At 47.3% G+C, this 21365-nt stretch overlaps 1 protein-coding gene across 4 annotated transcripts in view; it reads left to right on the top strand.

Moving 5' to 3' along the window:
• Positions 1-21365, top strand: part of LOC144154775 (uncharacterized) — a 73073-nt gene that overhangs the window by 29130 nt on the left and 22578 nt on the right. For all 4 annotated transcript variants that reach the window (XM_077685887.1, XM_077685881.1, XM_077685892.1 and 1 more), the window contains exons 10-12: positions 4933-5077; positions 10642-10827; positions 11606-11873. In XM_077685887.1, the coding sequence (XP_077542013.1) occupies positions 4933-5077; positions 10642-10827; positions 11606-11873 (599 nt within the window). The remainder of the gene's footprint in view (positions 1-4932; positions 5078-10641; positions 10828-11605; positions 11874-21365) is intronic.

Below are 21365 nucleotides of genomic sequence, written 5' to 3'. Positions count from 1 at the left end.
CCGCCAAATAGTGTGTTTCAGGACGTCTGCAGTGACATCACAAGAACAGGTCTTCGAGCTGCTGTGGAGCCTTGTTTACTGTTAGTCAACCCAGATGGCGCCACCACACTGCGGAGGGCCGTTTTCTGCCTTTTATTTTTGACCGTATTTGTACCTGGCTTGTTTTTGTTAAGGTAGAAAATAATCATTTCGAGAAACATAATGTTCGCTCGACAAATGTGGTCACAGAAGACAACCGTCGCTTACGCCAATCGGCCAGTATCGTCTGAGACAACCCCAAAGCGCCGCAGTGCTGTGCAGCTAAAACATGCACAGTGCATGCAGTACCAACAGCAGTACGCATGGGTACTTCTATGTTTACGTGTGCATTCGTAACTTCCACTGTTTACCCCACCATTCTTACTGCTATAAAAAGAATGTGCCCTAAATTTAAGCACAAATAGCTCGTACGGCAGGCTTATAAAAACCCTGCCAATTCACGTTTCCTTTCGCCGGCCTCAGCTAATCGCAGAGCTGTCATAATATTACATTATAGGATCTGTTGCGGGAAATGAGCTAGTGGGTCGCATGGCCATTCCCTTTTTTTCTAATTATATAGCTTATTTGAGCGAAGTGTGCGTTAAAAGTGGTGTCAGTATGATTCTAATGAGGCAATCTTTCAAATGAACCAAACTTTTGTTTTGTCTGCATGGTCTTTTTAAGTTTATGGCAGTAAAGTGTAGAAGAGTAAAAGGGTGCGCAAAAATTTTGTGACGAAGAAAGCAGTATAAACAGAAATTCTGCCCACACAGAAGAACCATTTAAAAATTTGGAATATACATATTTTTAGGCATATTATCTGTGCAAAACCCTGCAAAGACCAAAAGTGTAACTGCAGAATTCCGTGACTTACAAAAACGAATAAACAAACAAAGAACAGCCGACCTTGGAGGCTCCTGGAGGTCTTTGAGGGCAAAAGTCAACTCTGTGCTGCAGCCGGCAATTGATCCCACCTGAAGGATGTTGCCACACTGTAGATAAGAAAGGTGACCTTGAGAACACTATCTTTTGATCAGCTAGCAGAGGGGATGAAACAGAGCAGAAAGCGAAGCTTGTCAATGACTGCATGCTGAGGTTTCAGCAAGTTTGACACCCGTCAGGAAAAATTTGACTAATCAAAGTTGCCTTCAGAGTCGGTGCTGCTGATATGGTCCGAGAAGTCACATGCAGACACATTCAAATAACTATAAATGTGAAGTTTCTCTGGCTGCACAATGCACAGTGTCGATGAGTACCTGTCGCATGACTTCAGAGGCATTTTATAAACCAGCATCAGCTGGAAAAAATGAAACCAAGGACCAAAAGATAGGCAGAAGTGTGTACTACCCACTGGATGCAGCTAGCTGTCCACATGTGCTCGAAGAGTTGCAAAACTGAAGTCTGAAACATCAAGATTTGAATTTGAGAGAGAGAGAGAAACGATTTATTTGTCCAACATGGTTTCATCCCTTCATCCACTTCAGACGGCGGCCAGAAGCCCTTGGGCTCCGGCGGCATCTTCGGCCATTCGGACAACACTGATCTGGATGTCAGTGTCGAAGCTGCGCAGGATGGTCTCCCACTGCTCCACAGCCTTAATTAATAACGAAGCACCTAAACGACCCTTCATCTGGGGACATGCTCATATAAAATGGCATATGTCTGCCCTGCCTGTACATAGCTTACACTCCCTGTATGGAGCCCGGGGTAACAGTGACTGTGCATGAACGGATTCGGAAAGGTCTACAAGAGGCACCATGCTACAGACTGCCACTTGCTGAGAGTCTTGTGAGCGCGGGGATATCGAACCTGTTCCAATCTGTAATGGTTAATTATGTCCCTGTGTGAGGCCATGCGCTCCCTCCCCATCCCAGCACGTGAGACGGGCTCTTTTGTGGATGTGACCAGCTCGGTTAGTCAGACCTCGAGCCGCATCGTGAGCATTCTCGTTACCGAGAAGGGAAGAGTCTGCAGGTACCCATACGATTTGGACCTTCCTCCGGTCTTTGAAGGTGACCAGAATTAGTGCCTCTAATGAGTCCTCTCCCTTTGCGAAATTCCTAATTGCCGTTTTAGGGCCGCTGACTGAGAATTTAGCTCTTGAGGAAGTCATCGCCATGGCAATGGCTGCCTCCTCTGTGACTTCCAGCGGTGACGTAAGTATCGTGCCACTGGTTAGGGAATATCCCTTGCGAACGACAGCTACCACAGTCATGGCATCGCGGGCTGCGTATTCTGCAGCATCCATATAGTAGGGATGGGCGAATATAGATTTTGAGGTTCGAAGCGAATTCGAAGCGAATAGTGATTTGGTTGAATACTTTCGAATCGAATAGTTCGAATAGTACACATTGCAAATCACAAAGTCAAATGAGCAACTTGTGACCTGACTAATGTACACAATTTTTTCTAATAATTAGAACTCACGTAGGCACAGCATTGTGCAAAACTATTACCAGTTGAACATTTATTGCAAAATCTTACACACAGCTTTCCTTTGCTGTATTCACTAGTTTTCATGAAGAAATGCCTGTTGCGCCACATGCCCTAGGTGCAGCAGTTTCCGCCGGCTGCTCATTCATAGAGTTCCTGTATATAGCTCCCGCAGGGAGCTAAGAGTTGTGCGTCCGACCGCCATCTTTGTTATCCGGACTGCTGCGGGAAAGCCGCCCGTCGCGGGTGAAGGAGCCTCGCCGCCACGCTTCCGACGGCGGCCGACGCGCGGTGGGGGCGCTTCGGTCGGCGGCGCCTCACGCTTCTGCTGCTGCTGTTCCTGGGCGGGGCGTGGTGCCGCCCGCGTCGGCGGCTGCGGCGCAGCCGTAGTGGGAGCTTCTCTGCGCGGCATGGATAACCGGAGTGTCGCAATCACGGCGGCGCGTGGAAAAGGGTCGCGCGACTCTTAGCTCCCTGCGGGAGCTATATACAGGAACTCTACTCATTCACAAGTTTAAGCGCCGCCTAGGAGCTCCGCTAAAAAAAGAAGTATTGTAGCCACTAGTATCCTCGGCCGTAGCCAAGCAAAGCGCAAGTGGCTGGCCGCCATTTTGAATAGGCTCGCTTAGTGCGGCGTACCCATAGGCGTACTGCCGCACTGAGCGAGCCTATTCAAAATGGCGGCATGCCTATTCAAAATGGCGGCGGCCTGTACAAGTCTGCTGGCTTGGTGCCGCTATGTTCGGAGCGGTGTCGTTTCAGTGCCGCCTTTTTTTTTAACCGAAAGTGTGCTGGCGGCCGAGAGCTTCGTCGAACCTCTAGGCAAGGCAGCAACTCGGCAGTCCCGGCACTGATAATAGAAATGTCCGCGTTGGTGGGTCTTGAGCCAAGCCTGGGGTAACTCTCGGAAAGCTTGACCGAAAAGCTTGGCTTTTAGCTGCCTATTCGGGAGCATCGAATAATTCGAAAATATCGAATACCTGACTTCGGATCGAAGCGAATAACGAATAGAGAGCTATTCGATCGAATATTCGACAATACCGAATATTCGCCCATCCCTACCATATAGTCTACGTCCTCAAAGTTTTCGAATCTTTGTAAGGCTTTTGCTCTTTCTCGCCTTCTTTCTTCATTGTGATCGGGATGCATGTTCCTCGGAATAGGAGGGACGAGAATTTGAAACATGAAAGGTCAAGTCATAAAACACAGATAAACTACTGTTAATTTTAGTAGTTGTTGGTAGAAAAGTGTTAAACAACCAGCTTATTGAGCACGTTCTTCAATAATCGGTCGAATTAGTTCCTTGTCACAGGTGGCGTTTTCGACGCAGTGCACATTTACTGCTGCACTTTTACGCTCCTTCATGGTTTCTTCATCCCTCGCCCCTAGCTGTTCAAAAAGCCTTTGGAAAATCTGGGGTGTATAATGCTTTTTGGAGTGCCCTGATGCTTTGTACTGATAGGAAAGTCTCATCTTCACTCTCTTAAAAGTGCATATTTCAACAGATTACTTAAACAATTAAAAAAAAATGCACAGGATACTGCAATGTGTCTTGAATGGCTATCATTTGCATTCTTGCTATGAAAAGGAAATTTTTCAGTTTTAATAAAAGAATTACTCTCATAATATGAGCTAAGCCTTAAAATGAGAAAAGGTCTATTTACTGGCTACAGAGTGATATCACAGACATTTAAATATAATTTTTACCCTATTCATTGATTCAGTACCCAGCTCGGATGAATAATTAACCCTTCAAGGTGGGAACCCAGGCAAAGATATCTATTGCACCCGCCGCGGTGGCTCAGTGGCTAAGGCGTTGCGCTGCTGAGCACAAGGTCGCGGGTTCGATTCCCGGTTGCGGCGGCCGCTTTTCTGATAGAGGCGAAAAGCAAAAACGCCCGTGTGTTCGAGATTTTGGCGCACGTTAAAGATCCCCAGGTGGTCAAAATTAATCCGGAGCCCTCCACTACGGCGCGCCTCATCGCCTGCGTTGCGTCGGCGTGTTAAACCCTACAATCAATCAATCAATCAATCAAAGATATCTATTGCACAAAAGAAACATACAAAAGGCAGTTATGTTCCCACTAACATCGAAGGCAGCAATTGCAGAGACCATTTTAGCTGCTGTATTGTCTTGTGCTACTTACTAGAGGATATCTATCTTTTTTACTTACAGCAAACGTGTGTGCTGTCATGGCGTGTGATTTCTGGGCAGAGGGGAGGTCATGAAGCTCTTGCAGATAAAGCGTAAAGAAGCAAGGAAGCATCTCAGGTTACTGGTGGAGTGGCTGGGCCCATACGATGTGGGATATTATTATTCTCAGTGTTGTAGCACATGGCCATTGGCTGTGTTTATATTTTGGCGAATCTTGGGCCCTGAGTTTGGGGCCCTTACATGAGTATATAGGGTGTATTACATGTTAAGAGCTTCTTCAATAGCTCCTTTTATTGAAGAAAGATTTCCTTTCATGCTATGTGCAGTTGACTTGGATGATGGCAGCAATGAAGAAGCATCACCTAACAAGCGTCGAGTGCGCCCACCGAAGAACCTTGAGGAAGACTACTTAGTGGCCCCAGCAAGGCGCCGCCGCATGAAGAAAGAAAATACCAATGAAAGGCACTACAGGTGAGCATTGTGCTGGTGTTCTTTATAATGCCATTGCAAGGAACAAGGGGCTATGATGGCAGAATGCAAATTTGGTTCATTTGAGAAAGTGCCTCGTTAGAGTAACACCACTCATGAGACGCAAACGTCACTCAAATAGGCTGTACACTGAGGGAAACAAGGAACAGGAATGGGACTCGCCAACTACTTATCTGCACTAGAAGTACCGTAAAAACCCGAATCCAAGACGACCCCGAATGCAAGACGAACCCTTAAGTGACAACAAGCAATTTTGGAAAAAAAGAAAAGAAAGCTTACATGCGTTTATTCCGAATCACTATCGCTGCTGACTTCCTTGTCACTGACTTCTTGCCAGAGAAGGTCATCTTCCGACCCGTCTAGCGCATTTGAAATGCCACATTTCTGGAACGAGCGAACGACCATGGTGTCCGGAATCCCGTGCCACGCATCCAAAATCCACCCCACAAGCTGAGACAGCGACGCGTGCTTCAGACGGCCCGTTGGAGTGAGCGCGTGGTCACCTTCTTGCATCCACTCGTTGTACAGGCACCTGACCCTGTCCTTAAAAGGCTTATTAATGCAAACATCCAGAGGCTGTAACTGGGAAGTCATCCCTCCTGGGATGACCACCATGTCGCACTTGTTGTTCGCCAGCAACGCTTTGCTGGTATCGCACGTGTGGCCTCTAAAGGAGTCCACGACCAACATGGACCGCGGACTCAGGAGTGCTCCGGGACGACGAAGCCAGACGAGCCGAATCCACTCGTCGAACAGTTCGGCCGTCATCCACCCTTTGTCATTGCAGCGGATAATGGCTCCACGAGGAAACACTTCCGTCTTCGGAAGAGTCTTCCTGCTGAAGATGATGTAGGGCGGCAGTCTCCTCCCATCTGCAGTGCAGGCCAGCATGACAGTAACTCGTTGCTTCTCGTTGCCCGTCGTTCTCACTTTCACTTGCTTGGCTCCAACTGCCTCTACAGTTCGGGTCAGGGGCATGTCGAAGTAGATAGGACTTTGGTCCGCGTTCCCTATTTGACCCAGGCAATAGCCGTGGCGGCGCCGCAGTCCGATCACGTAGCGTTGAAAGCTGGTTAGCTTCTCTTCAAAGTCGACTGGTAAGCGTTGACAAATTGAAGTCCGCCGTCGAAGAGAGAGTCCAGAGCGCTTCATGAACCGCTGCACCCAATGTTTGCTGGCCTTGAACACGGCTGCGGAAAGGCCACGCTGCAGAGCGATTTCCCTCGCTTTTGTTTGCACCATCTCGGTTGTGACGGCGATGCAGCCATTTCTTGCATTCCGAACGAATGTCAGCAACTCCTCTTCAAGTTCTGGGTGCCGTCCTTTTCTCGGCCCGCTAAATGCCTTCCGAGTGCCGGAGCAGCTTTGCAGGCGATCATCGTCCTTCATCCACCGTCGAACATTTGCCTCGGAAACGCCGTACCTCCTTGCTGTAGCGAGATTGTTCCCTGTCTCCTTCGCGACTACAATGACTTTTCGCTTGAACGACGCTGTGTAGTAGCTTCGGGATGACATCGCATCCGCTGCTTCGAAAGTGGAGTTACAACTGAAAGCGCGATGGGCGCGATGTAACACGATCAGCGAAAGCAACACGTCAAAGGCCGATCCACACGACGGACTGAGTCCGCGGTCCAAACGGTCACGTGATGCTACGTCACGGTCCGCCGCGGTCCGATGCAGCGGCGAGAGCATCCACACGGCGGACCGCCGTAGCAGACGACAGAGCGGACCAACCAGCTAGGTACACTCTTTACCGCAGTGCTCCCAACTAGACGTACTTGCGAACCCATACGAACTGCTCGCGCCCGCGCCGCGCATGGTTTACGGTATGTATATTTTGCGCTGGGTTTCGCGGTTCACGCACGCATCGAGCCTCGACGGCCTCGATGCGTGCATGCTCCCTGTCTCCCACGGAGGGACATGCGCGCGCGCTCATTCAGGCACCCAAGACCACGCTTGTTTTTTAGACAAATGGTTGGGCGACTGATCACATTATTTTGTTCCGATGGAGAATAAATTCGTGAGTTTAGGTATACTCGCGGCGGCCGCTGCCCCCCCCCTCCCCCCCCCCTCTTTTTTATTTTTAGGATTTTTGTTCGCACCCGAATCCAAGACGAACCTGCGATTTGGCGTTTCCATTTTTGGAAAAAAAGGTCGTCTTGGATTCGGGTTTTTACGGTATAATGCTCTATAGCTCGCTTATGCCCAACAAAACCAAACACTAGTTAAAGAGGGAGTATAAGTTCAAACAAGCTATTTGCACTCAAAATTTAGTGCATATTCTATTAAGCAGTTAAAGGCCTACTGCTTTCAAAATTTCAACCTCTTGAAAACGTTATTTTCATATAGTCTGCCCTAAAAGACTGCAAGATACAAAATATGACAGCTGAAATACACGTATTGGTGGCTGAAACGACCATAAAGAATCAAAGAATTTGAAATTGAAATCGAGAAGAGCTGAGCCATTGCGGCCAGGCTGAAGTTAAGTTCCAGCCGGCAAGAGAGCGGCTGCACGTGGCCGGCTGGAGAAAACCTATGCGCAACGCTTGGCCCTCCCTGCAGCCCTAGGAGAAGCACACCCAGCAGAGCTCGACTGGTGTTCCTGGCTAGCCGGAGAAACAGGCATCCGGCACGCTGGCATGTCACTTGGCTTCATGGCTGTTTGCGCGATCCGTCGGCAGGTGCTGCGTCACCTGCAACGGAGCTATTTCAAATGTTTATAAGTAACTAGCAACGCATTTCATGAGGATACCAGTCATGTTCCAATTGGTTTGGTGTCACATACTGTACGTTCAAAGTAAATTTGGCCGAGGTGAAATTTGAGTGCAGTTGGCCTTTAACCCCTTGGCTTCGGCGCTCTGCATGGCCGTTCCTGCCTGGTATTCCGTAGCAAAAGTTTTGTGCCAGCAGGTGGCACGGGCAGCGTATAGAAATCGCATAAGGTCTGCAAAAAAGTCGTAAAACAACAAATCTTGCATTATTCTGTTCGCAATGCCTTACTGCATTACCTCTTTCAGTATGATTTGCATGTGTGAAAAGCTTTGAAACACAGAGGTAGGTGAAGCGCAACTTTGCATTCTTCGCATTCCCATCGGCTCTCGGACTTTTTGCCGTGGGCTTTGCAAACCAAGCAAAGCCTTGATGGACTCTTCTTTACTTTGTTTGGCAGGATCTGACGAAGAAAGTGAGCCCGCTTGGTGGCTTTCAGGCGCATTGTGTAGCTGCGACTAATGTCACTAAATAAGCTACGTTTAAGAGTACCGCCACTTCGTGCACCCGGAAGCGTCTGGGGGTCATTTTGTGTCTGGCTTGCAGTGTTGCCATCTCTCCCAATGAAACCGTCGCTGGTTGTGACGGGCAGAGTGTGACCGGCCGCTCTAACGTCCGGCAGCAGAGAAAGAGAAGAGGCGCCCAGAAACAAAATGGATGCGCCCATATGTAAACAAATACCACGTGGGGCTGACCGACCAATGAAAATCCTGGCGGCACATAACAATGAGAGAAAAGAGTGCCGATACTCTAAAAGCCTTTATGCAGTGACGCTAGCTGCGACAGGCAGGTTTCTTCGGCCGTGGTAAAAGGGCATAGTGGCTTCTTCGAAAATGGCCTCTGCGAGATTGACCTTCCAATCTCCGTAGTGGAGCCGTTTGCCGGTCGCTTTTACAAATAGAGTGTAGCTGTTATAAACAGCGATGTCCAAAATGGAAAAGAAGATATTCTTGTAGCCTTTTGCATGTGTTCTTATGATGGGAAAGGAAGTAAATTGTTAGCCTTCGCAATCAATGCTTCCCATGCCTCGGTTATAATCTAGTACAACTTGCGAATTCAAAACTGGCAAGCCGTTCTGGCGACCCTTCTTGCCTGAATTGCTCACATTAGCTACATTGTGCAAGATTGAGAGCTACCTTCTATTTATCTTGCCTGTCAGCCATGATGCCTCGCGCAAAGAGAGAGCTTTGCATTCACCTTTTTTCACCTTGAACTTCTAGAAATCTTTTGGCATGTTCTTGCGGTGTAGACGAACTGTACCCACTGCGTTCTAACCAGCTCCTTTTAGGTGACAAAACATTATCGGCAAAGAATACCAATTGTCCATAAATATTGTGTGGCCATCAGGTAAGTAATTTCATAAATGCCCCGATGGGGGAGAACCCAGTTGGCCCCACGGGACTCTGCTGAGAGATTCGGTCCTGACCGTTCGCAAGGGATCCCCTCCCTGCTCCCGCGACTGCGACGGCAGATATCGAGGTCTGGGTCTGGCTCAAGCAGATATCGAGCTTCAGCGAGCGAGCGGAGCCACACTCTCTCAGCGAGTGGCAGTCGTGTTGTCTGGTTTATGCCCTGTATTTACCAGACAATAAAGCCTTACTTTGGGTAGCCAGAGTCTGTCTACTGCATGTGAGTACCCGAACCCATGCGTGAGTCTTTGGATTCCGCTGGGGCTAGTGTACGGCACGTACCACTTTCTCTAGTGAAGCTTGTCGGGGTCCTCTGCTATCCCGTACGTTGTTAGCCCAGCGATTATTTGGCTGTTCTTGTAAATTACTTGTTTCCTGAATAAAAATCAGTTGTTAGTCTTCACTGTGTCTGCCTGTTTCTGCTTGTTAGTCTGCCTGTTTTTTTGTGTCCTCGTGTTACTGTGCAGTTATATTGTGAATCAATACCAACTTGCCCAATTCACTGTACATTGCCGCAACAGACTTAGACGCACTTTTTGCTCACTTGTAGTCAGAATTTTCGCTTGAATTTTTACACAGGCAAACCTTAATGTTCAAAGATGATAATACAACCAAAAACAGGAAAGTTGAAATTTCAGAGAGAAAAAAAGCGATTTTTCGACCCAAATCTCGCCCACGTCTCTGCAACTCTTCCGATAAACACTTTCACTCTTTTCTTCACATAGAGCGGCACTACGCGATTTCTCGTCGCAGCAGATATGCCTACCGTTTCTGCTTTGCCTTTGTGGTTTTCTTTTTAATGTGGCTATCAAATGTGTTCATTGCTGCAACTGAAGCAAAGCCGGCCAGTAGCCCTTGCTGTGATGACGTCATTCGTGTGGTCAAAGAATGGCAAGACCGGGAAAGGCAAAAATCTTTTGAGCAAATTTCTGAGTTATCTGATAGGCATAGAGCAGGAATTATTGGCTGAGATCCTTGCAACCCCCTAATCTAAGTACTGGATGTGTTGGTTGAATAAGTTATGCAAGCATGTAAAATTTCAAAAAAAAGTTGAAAAGCAGGGTCCCTTTAACGTTCCTGTTGGATTGCAGTGTTTGGATGCTGTCAACATATTAACCAAGTTTTAGGAGCGTGCCTCTAATACATAATTGTTGACTTTATGAAGCGTAGTGCACTGGGAGGGTTGAAATTTTGGCTTAGTTCTGAACAGGAAAATTGCAACTTTTTGTCTGGGTACAACTTGGCAGGGCCATGGGGATTATGCACTTGTGTGAATAGGAAGAAAAGAAAAACTGGACGCCTCCTGTTAGTGCAGGCGAACACGCGTGCAGGCCTGTGTCTGAGTGCTAATGTTTTCTCTGGCTTCAGGTGTGGTGAGCGCTGCTGTGGATACCGGTTCAGCACAGAGAGCAGCCTCGAGTACCACGTGCGGTGCCACACACCCACTGCCTCGCGTCCATACACCTGCCCCGAATGTGGGGACCAGAGGGACCACTGGCGCAGCCTTGCCATGCACCTGTGGAGGAGCCATCTGCTGGATTTGGATTTGCACAGGTACGCGAGGCCAGCTCCCTTCTCCATTGGTGGGGTTTCAGAAAAGGAGGGGGGGTATTTATTAATGTTGCACTATCCAACTGGTGTTACTGATAATTTATTCATGGGTTAGGAAACCGGATAACTGGAGTATATGTTAGCCTGCTTTGCTATTTGCTTATTAATTACAGTTTACCCGCTGCAGTGGCTCTTTTCTCGTCTTATGTTGACGTCAGAATTTCGTCTCAAAGCACTGTAGTATGTCACCAATGAGCTCGCAATTAAAGGTGTTTATTCTCTCTCTCTCTCTCTCTCTCTCTCTCTCTCTCTCTCTCCTTTCTCTCTGTCACCGCAATACAGCTACAGGGTCATATTTCAACATAATGCAACATGTTTTTGACGCACCTTGTCACATGCATCAAAACCAATTTTGACCACCTGCTGTCCAAATCTCCCTGCAAGCATGAAAACTTTAAGTACAGGTTCCACTAAAGGCGTTTCATGCTTTATGTAATGTACAAAAAGTGTGGAGACCACAACTGGAGGAAGTGCATAATAAACATGCTCGACTAGCAGACTGGCCCAGCTACTGCGTAGATATCAGTGCCTTCTTGCCGAGAAAGCTTTATCTGTGTGGTGTCATAGTTTAAAAGCTAGACAAGCTTGTCATTCTTTGTGACCTACATGAAAAAAAAATGAACAGGACGGACTGTGCGCATGACATAAATGCAGTGCATGCATCTTGCGCATCTGTCAACCTGGAATGCAACCGGGGTGTTGCTTTCCATTCCATCTGCAGGTGCAGCCAGTGCAACTACCGGACATTCAGTACCTTCAAGCTGGAGAACCACGCCCGGATACACAGTGACGAGCGTGACTTCACCTGTGCCCAGTGCGGGAAGGGCTTCAAGCAGCTGTCCCAGTTGCGCAACCACCATGTTGTGCACCTGGACCGCAAGAATACTCCTCACAAGCGTTGGTACAGCCAGCAGACCTGTGAGCTCTGCCAGCGCACATTCTCGGACTCCAAGTGCCTGCGCAAGCACCACCAGGCAGTGCACGGAAAGGTAACTCATTGGCAATGCATGTACCGGTACAGTTTCCTTGAGGTCGGAATAGCAGGCATTGGCAATGTGCACATTTTCGCCTTTGAAGTGAATAATAATTTCCTTCGGAGAATTTCAATAGTTAGGAAAAAAAAAGGTAGCCGAGTAGCTGCTAGTGATATCAGTAGGCTGTTTATTTCCATGCAACACAGGCAACAGTTGACGAGCTTTGCAAATGTCAGGCAATTCTCAAGACCCCGGTTGGAGTCTAGAGAAGTGCTTTGCATTTGATGCAGTGAGCAGTAGTCCGTAGTCCCTGGCTAGATTTCTTTAGCAGTGCTCCCGATTGGGTATTAATACACAACACTATCACAGTAGTTATCAAAAGTAATTGCGACTAGAAAGGATGGTCGACTCACCGGCACACCAAGCATGAGTGCAGAAGAAAAACGGTCAGTTCAGAGTTCCTTGAGTGCTTCATGGAGCCAACCCTGCAGGTTATATTTTAAACACACCTGCCAGGTTTCCCGAATTTGCATGGTTTTGTACGATTGTACGACCGAAACAAAAATCTCCCGAAAACGCACCCGTCTTTGGCCAAATCTTTTTCCCAGTCTGCCCACAATGCGCCGGAGGTATACCTGACAATCTTACCCGCCACCAATTGGCATCGTTATCAGTAAAGTGCTTAAAAATCGTAGTCGGCCATGTGCAGACGGTGAACCTGTTCGTCCCATTGTTAGCTTACTGTTTATAGAAACGCAGCGCCACCACCGCTTTCATTTACGCACGAGCACGGCCCTTCTGAAGATTTAGCAAGGCTCCAGTGGTGTAGCTTGTTGTTAGTGTAGACGAAACAACAAAACAGTTCAGTTCCTGCTGTTCTGTATTGCGCTTGCAGTACTATTTCCAGGACTTTCTGAAAAGGGAGGCATCAGCTACTTCGAACATTTACGTGGTGTAGCTTGTTGGTAGTTTGGACGAAGAACCAGTTCATTTCCTGCCATGTTGTAAGTAAATAAAGAAAATGTGTGTAAAGTTACCTATTCTGTTGCATCTCGAAAAACAAACTGCGCGCAAATTAACGGGGACAAGAACACATGAAGACGGCTGACACATGAAAACAAGAACAAGAACAAGACAACACATGAAGACAAGAACACATGAAGATGTGTTCTTGCCCCCGTTAATTTGCGCGCAGTTTGTTTTTCGAGATGCATCATTACCAACTCGCCCAACTCTCAACCCTTTTACCTATTCTGTTGTTGCTACAACCCCCCCCCTCCCCCCCTTCCTCCCCTCCGGTCAGATCTCCCTAATGCCATCTCGGCAAACCTGGGAGGTATGTATTAAAGACGATAGTCTTTCTTGGGCTCCTTAAACCCAGAAATTTTGGTCTGTCTGTATGTCTGTATGTCTGTATGTCTGTCCGTCTGTCTGTCTGTGACTCGATTCAGCCACCCGGCCAAAGCAAAACAATGCCTGCCCATTAGTCTTATATAGTCACAGCTAAATCTACCCGTCTATGTCCGGTGTAAGGTTCATACTTGTCGACATTGTTGAAGAAGAACAAGACATTACGCAAATATGAGACAGCAAATCAATACAGAAGTGATATTTGCAGTGTTCCTTTATAAAAAAATCAAACATGCTTGCTTTTGCGAAATTAAATACTTCATCAACTGCAGAAAAAGAATTCACTTCGCCGTCGCCTACTGTCGCCCGCGCCACTATAGCTTCTTGCGCCATTTTAAGAAATCAACCGGCAACAGTTACGCAAGGTTCCACTAGATAGGTTCCACGTTCTGCTTGCAACGCACGTGGAGTAGGGAAACGCGGTTCTATAAACGTTGAAGTAGGGCGCCTCGATTGACGCGCGTCTCCGCCGTACAGCAGCGTTCGCATCGAGACACCCGGTTTGGAGCAGTGGAACGCGGGAAATTTAAAATGATTTAAGCAAACCTTTGGCGTCTTTACCTTGGGAGGAGCGCGACGCAAGAGGAACAACATGAGAGGTGAGCGGCAAAGCGAAGGGAGGCATTTACTTCGCAATATTTATGTTGGGCTCACATGGATGTCTCAAAAGACTGCTGCATGTCTCGGGCACAGAAATCAAAACTATGGCATTCGAATTTTGTCCATCAGCCATGTCTTGTTTTTCTTTTGTTTGTTTTTTTCCTGAAAATATAACACTAGCGAACCTCATTAAATCTTGCAGTATTTACTCGCACTTACATGCTTGTGCACTAAAACATGCTCACGCAATAATTGAACCCCTGGTATTGGTCATCAAATTTTTTGGATTTTTTTCCTGTGACCAGAAAAATGCAGCTAAGATGCACATCTTGCACTATTGTTGCCACACAGATTGCTTTTGGGTAGTCTGGTCGTAAAAAGCGCTCTTGTTGCATATCTTTGTCACTGTGTTTTGTTATCACCTTCAATGCTCCCCTCTTCCGCAGACCGCGTCTGACCTTCGAAAGGCGAGGGCGAGTTGGCGAAGGGGATAAGATAGGAACGGCCATGCTAGGTACACTCCAGTCATTCAAAAAATGGAGGGTCATGCCTTGAATACAGCGTTCCTGTTTCTGCCATCTGGACTATGTACGGGATAAGAGAGGACCCCGACTAGCTCTGCTAGAGTCCAGCTTTACTACTAGCACCAGCAGAATCCGAAGTCTCGCGCGCGGGTTAGAGTACTCACACACGACAGACAGACTCTCGCTCCAGCAACAAGTTGAGGTTTATTGCCTTGTAAATGCCGGGGACATACCAGACAGCACGATTGTCTTTCTTGGGGATACAAAGGCTCCGTTCGCTTGCTCAAGCAGTAGAGACCCAGACTCGGGTATCTGTCATCGGAGCCGCAGAAGGAACAGCTTCCCAACAACTGGCTCAGACGGAATCTCCAAGCAGAGTCCCTCAGAGCCAGCTCGGGTGTTTCATTGTGGCTGTGAAAAACAGGGTCTCCTGATCCGACCACCACCGAAAGAATCTCCCAGCTGATTCCTCGCAAACAGGGTCCGCACGTCTCGAGCACGGCTTGGTGGAAAGGGGGTGTTTCCTCTGGGAAAGAAAGTGCCAGTGAGAGATCAATGAGAATCCATCTTCCGGCGTCCTCCTTTGCGTGGCACATGGTATTGTGCGTAGGACGCACCACGCATGGCCAGTGAGGTAGCTAGCACACACATGACCACGCCGCTGGCCAACATGGCTGGCCAGCGACTGACGAGGCCCAACCACGTGCGCAAACAAAATGTGGGGCCCAGGGGACCCCCATGGCCATTACTTCAGAGAAACTTGTGCACCACAACCATATTCGAGAGGAGCTTGTGGCATGCACGCTTAACTTCATTTAGGTGATTTTCGGCGAGCCAGCATGCGAGACTCAAAGTGGATATGACTAAGAAAAAAAATTTAGACTGAGATTTGCCTTGCGCGAAAAACAAATAGCACACATACTGCATTTTTACAAGGGGGAAAGTAGCCTGACCTTCACTATTATTGAAAGCAGGTTATCAAAATTTTCGTATACTGAAGTTTTGATAGAAGTGATTAACTGTATTACTTGATCAAATATTTCGAAAAAATAAATATTTGCACAAACCCTATCAGAACCTGTTGAAGTGGTTAAATGCAGGTTTCGCACAGATTTTCTAAATCCTTTGTTAAATTCTGTGGTAAGACAAAATTTTTTTTTTTTCCATAAAGAAAGCGGCATTGACCCAATAACAGTGAGAGCACTTTTGAACAAACCTCTGACAACTAAGCTATACTGCGCCGGTTAGAGAGGTAGAAAAAATTTGGTTGATGCCTCTTTCATAGTAATCGGTAAAACACGAAAGTGAAATGTGCCTTCACAGGAGAATTTATTGTGCATCCATATGAACTTGGACATCGCTATTTATATTATGTCAGTGGATTGCACGTGCCAGAACATTGCGTGAATCCGACTGAAGCCACAGTAGAGTATTGGTTTGGGCGAGTTGGTACATAGCGACGTATCGAAGTGCAGCAAAGACGAGGACAGGAACACAGAAGACGACACAGAGCGCTACAGAGCGACACTGTGTCGTTTTCTGTGTTCCTGTCCTTGTCTTTGCTGCGCTTCGATACGTTGCTATGAAACCACAGCCCCTTGAAAACCGTGCGAACGAACCGAAACCGAAAGCAGTAGGTGGCGAAGGGTGCCTCAATTCACCCGCATCCCGCGTCAACGAAGAGGCTGGCATCGAGGCGCCAACTGTCGGCGCTCATTAGTGTCACGATGAACTACTTCGCTTCACTTATCCTACATGGCAGCATCTTCTAGACGGCATCTGAATGAAGAAAGTAGTGGGAAAGATATAAGACTCGTTCCTACCCTTCCTCCCGCTTGCACTCGTAGCGCAGTGGGCAGAGTGGTGTGTACCTCCCGTTGCGGCGAGGGAGTTAATGGATCGAATCCGGGTGCAGCCGCGTCAATGGAACTTTTTCTGGCGACGTCATTTCCGTGGCTGACATGACGCCGCTCAGATCTTCGTGTACCCGGGCATAAAACACTTTCGTGTTAAAAAACTGGCTTACAATTACAATACTCCCTAATGCTAAACTTGAGCGCAGCTGTTTAGCTGTTTCGACTCGCAAAATATGTTGAGGTGAATATAACTACGTGCTGCAATGGTAAGCCTCAGCGTCAGCAACACTGAGCTTCTGCTCAGACAGATTGCTTAGCTGCAGCGGTAAACACAGCATTTCCTTCGTCTGAGGAAGTGATTGCGTCATCTTTGAACGTATGTCTTGTGCAGCCTCAGCATGAGCGTAGCAGGGGTATGAGCGTAAAGGTGGAACTTCAACCAGTTTTGCATATACATGCTACAAACAATTTGTTCTTTCTACATGCCTGCAGCATCTCTGCACAGCGTTCACCCGGGGGAAAAGGATCGCGGAACGCTGTTTTCGAAGATTTGCACCGGAACTTGTAAACGGCCTAGCACATGCGGCTGAGTGGATAGAGACGCACGCTAAGCTGAGCAAATAAAGGGACAGTGTTACTAGGAGCAGTTACTAACGAGCTATAAAAATCATTAATGGCCAGTAGAGTTAGCCAGGCTCTTTTCAAACCCTTCAGAACAAAGCAGGCTTACCCGAAAGCATTCATCAAACAATTCAGATCGTTGCCCGACGCTCCCCCAAGGCAGCTTCCGCATCTTTAATGATCTTAGTCTGGTCAGTAAAATGGCTGATATGAAATAATCTGATGAGGGACAGCTGTGAAATCGAAAGTTAAACCAGTTGGACTCGGCACGGGAACGGAGTCCAACTGGTCGAACGGATCGGGAATGATGCATGCAGGGTAAGGATAAATACTGAAATTCACTGAACCTGAATTTTTTATTACACAAAAAAAAAAATGCAACGAGGGCAGACTCGACCTCCGGGTGCGCCACTTAGCAGACAGGCCCATAGTTATGGTGATGCTAGCCTATTTTTCGCCATGTTCAACAGCGTTAATTAAGCTTAGCTTATCAGACAGTGAAACCAGCTACCCTGCCGCTGGTCGCCCATCCCCCCCCCAAAGAAAAATTAACAAAAAAAACAATGGCTACTGGCACTGGCTTGGCTTGGCTGCGCCAATGGCCCGTTCTGCGTTGACAATTTTACGAGACATTGTAGTTTTCTAGCCAAAATAAACAAAAAGCATATCGGATGCCTGCACTGCAGCGGTCTGCTACCGTATTTATTCGAAAATAGGTCGAGCACGAATATAGGTCGACCCCCTAAAAATTGAAGTCGCCGAAAAAAAAAATAATATATTCGATTATAGGTCGACCCATACTTTTAAGAGAAAACATGAGGAAACTTTTTAAAACTCACATTTATTTACAACGCGGTCACCTCACTGGTCAGAGCCACACACTGCGTCGTCGTCGGAACTTGCGCCGCATGCGCCGCAATCCATTGCGCCATATGAATTTCTGGACCCACCCCTGTCCCCGACTGGTTTTGAAGGCTGAACGGCCAATCTCGCCTCGCCGTGCTAACTGCCGAGCTTTGGTATGAATATCTTCGCAGGACACTTGGAGTCCTTTCGCACGCTCCTCTTCTACGTGCAGCCAGAGTTTTTTTTCTCGAGAGCATCGTGCCTCCCAATTGTAGGGCCACGGAACGCACGACGCAGACCCCTACGCGCAAAAAGTTTCGTCCCGCTATTTCCGCCATCCCCTGATCAGCTTTTCATTAATGCCTAACTCTCGCTGAGCAGCGCAGTTGTTCAAGTTCTCAGCAAACAGGATCACCCGATGCTTAAAGTCGGCAGTATAGCTCATCGGAAATGTGCACGTGCAAAACGTCGTGTGCGGAAATCACAATGAAGCGGACACAAAGAAAGCGCATGAAACAAAGAACGGGGAGATAGTAGAGACAGTGAGTGAAGCAGCCAACGCCGTTCCATTCACGAGGTGGCTACGCTAGGTGGCGAAATTCACCACCACCTCGCGCAAGCCGCTACCACGACTCCGCAGACACCAGGCCTAGCCAATCTGGTCCTCTTGCCAGTACATCAGCTCGCTCGGGTCCGGTCCGGTCGCAGGTAATGCGCGATAGCCGGCAGTGACTGTGGCTGGTTTTCTTATGCTGATTGTTTTGTTATTTTTCTTTTATTTTATTGCCTGTCTTTTGTTCTTCTCGATGCTCCGCGCTGCCGCCTCAAATTGAGGAGCGCCGGACGTGACGGAGAAACGGATCGCTCGGTGCGCTCGCCATTTTTATCAGGACTATAGGTCGAGGTTCTTCGGTCACGATTATAGGTCGACCCTCAATTTTTAAGCACATTTTCGGAAAAAAAAAAAAGGTCGACCTATATTCGAATAAATACGGTAGTAACATTCAGTCAAAACAATTTCCGGCCAAAATGTTGTCTGTTGTAGCCGATAGTCTGCTATAGCTGGGTCTGTTATGAGTGGAGTGGATTCCACTTAAAATACATGGGGACCAAATAAACCAACAAAAATGGTCTGTTGTAGCCAAAAGTTTGTTGTTGCCGGATTCACTATAACTAGTGTACACTGAGCTTGGAAACTGGAAGTCTATGTATATTACTAATAATGACGAGAAAAAAACATTTATTTGGCTCAACTTGATAGAAAACTGCCTTCAAGCACTCTTGCTTGGTTGCAGAACTCGAGTAAGAGCTCTTGCTGTGCCGCACATCTTTGGACCGGGCTCCATGCCAAGCGTCTTTGTTGTCAGAAGTATCCTCCAAAGGCACCCCAAAAGACAGCTAAGCTTGCTGAGAATAGGCCTCACCAATGCATCCATATTCACTGCGAAGCATGTCTGTCCATTTTTTTTGTGCGTGTTACCTCCACTCGCGTGGATATTTACCACGCAGAATCTTCAGTGGCAGCACTGACTGCAAAGTTCGTCGTAATGGTAGAGTACGTGTGAAGCTGTTCGTCGTAAGCAGATTTTTTTAATGACTTGTGTGTAAAAAAATGACACCACCTTCCGCGAGGGAACCATGAGTTGATGCGAAACATCTCGGAGGTTCCGAAACGTTCACGAGATTGGGTATCCAAATAACGGAAAATGGCGCAACTCCGGACGGCGCAGCGTGACTCAACCGAAGCAGCAACTGAGGGAGCAGCGCGCGGACCGGGTTTATTATATAAAGCAGATGGAGTGGAGAGGAGGAGATGAGAGAGGAGACGCACATGCGCGCTTATCGCACAGCTGGCGTGGAGAGGGGGAGAGGAGGAGGAGCGCATGCGCTATCGCACAGCTGGCGTGGAGAGAGGGAGAGGAGGAGAAACGCGTGCGTTATCGCACAGCTGGTGGAGGGGGAAAGGTACAGACGGACGACAGAGCCGAGAGCAAGAGATGCTTTGCATCTAAAACCAAACGCTAAACGTCCCTAGGTTGTTCTGTATATGTGAGAATTTGGCTTAACTGGGTTTGTCTTACCAGCAGTTTACTACACATGAACTAAACTATGAGTCAGCCATTTTCTGAGACCATATTATTGCTATAGGAGCATTCGCCAATTTATACCGTTTAGTGTACCCCCAAAATGTGTTCTTAGCAGACAAAATTTTCCCCATTGTACACAACACACGCTTATATGCTTTGGCCGCGGATTTTCTGAATATGCATCATTACGAAATTTGTGTCAGCCTTAGTCACTTGTTAGTGGTATGGGTCTATAGTGGGGGTGTGCAAATATTTGAAACTGTTGCAAATATTGCAAATATTGAAGTGAATAATGTGATTATCGATTCGACTTCAAATTAAATAGCCTTATTCGAAAATTTTTGAATATATTGTTCTATGGCAGCTGAAAAAAGAGGCAAAGCATGGCAGATGATGAGGCGATTTGCAGGATATTGCATTCTATTTACAATTCGGCCATGACAGCTCGAGCTATGCCTCTGCACCACCCGCCTTTGTCGTCGGTAGAAAATTACATTGAATTACATTGGCGCTATGCGCCACTGTCCACTTCTTTGTCTTGTCGTTACAACATTTTCAAAGGATTTTGAAGTCGGAAAATCCAAAAGCACCGTTGTTGCAATGAACTTGGAATCATGAAGTTATGCTTAGTTGAAAATGAGAAATCCTCACTAAAAACACGTGAGAAATGCATTATTTACAAAACAAGTTTGTTCTAGTTGGGCACCGAACATATCACATTTTTGAGCGCCTGCGATCCACCGCCGCAGAGATGCACCGACTTCCTCCAACTGGAGGGGACAGGCTTTCCTCTAAGGAACAGGTCGGCTTCCTCAGAGGGCTTCTTGTCTCCTTGTCATTGGGCCAACGCAGCAGCCCTTGCACTTCTGGGTTAGATACGAAAGCCCATCTACATACAGACGCTCCCCCAAGTTTCTGATCGAATGGTGCGCAAAGCATAATTTTTTAAACCTGTAATGTTCGTTTTGTTTTTTCTGCATAGGACATAACAAAACCAATCTTGCCGAGCTTCATGGTCCTAGACACTGAGTTAAAGCTTCCTTGGCAAGGTGGCGTTGTCATCATGACACTGCGGAAGCTGGTGCTTCATTTTTTTGTGTGTGTGTGTGGGTTTTGGTCTCTGGTGTTTTGATACACTTATATTTGGCATGAAATACCCTTTGGGGAACCAATATTTTAGATTCTAGTGCATGCTTGGACATTTGCAGCACAAGTGCTGTGTGTATTTGTGTGTGTGTGTGCGCACGTGCGTGCATGCGTGTGTGTGCAATATAGAGTTCAGAAAAAATGTTCCTGGCTATAAGGTTATCTGTGCGAATGAATAGTCATAGTGAAAAATATAACAAGATTTATTCTGACGTTTCGACCGGCAACCAGGCCCCGGTCGAAACATTAGAATAAATCTTGTGTTTTTCGCCGTGACTATTCAATCGCGTGTTTGTGTGTATAAATACATGCACATACATACGGTCTAACCAACTTATAACAATATTGAAGTGCCACAAAATGTCCATGTTATAACCACTAATGGTTATAACGGGAATGAGCAGAATTTGGCGGCTT

The sequence above is a fragment of the Haemaphysalis longicornis genome, unplaced genomic scaffold (genome assembly GCF_048455015.1).
Source record: "Haemaphysalis longicornis isolate Haplotype H1 unplaced genomic scaffold, Haemaphysalis longicornis Haplotype H1 scaffold_1, whole genome shotgun sequence".
Classification (NCBI taxonomy): domain Eukaryota; kingdom Metazoa; phylum Arthropoda; class Arachnida; order Ixodida; family Ixodidae; genus Haemaphysalis; species Haemaphysalis longicornis.
The sequence above is the reverse complement of the archived record's forward strand: the minus strand, read 5'-3'. Positions and strand labels throughout refer to the sequence as shown.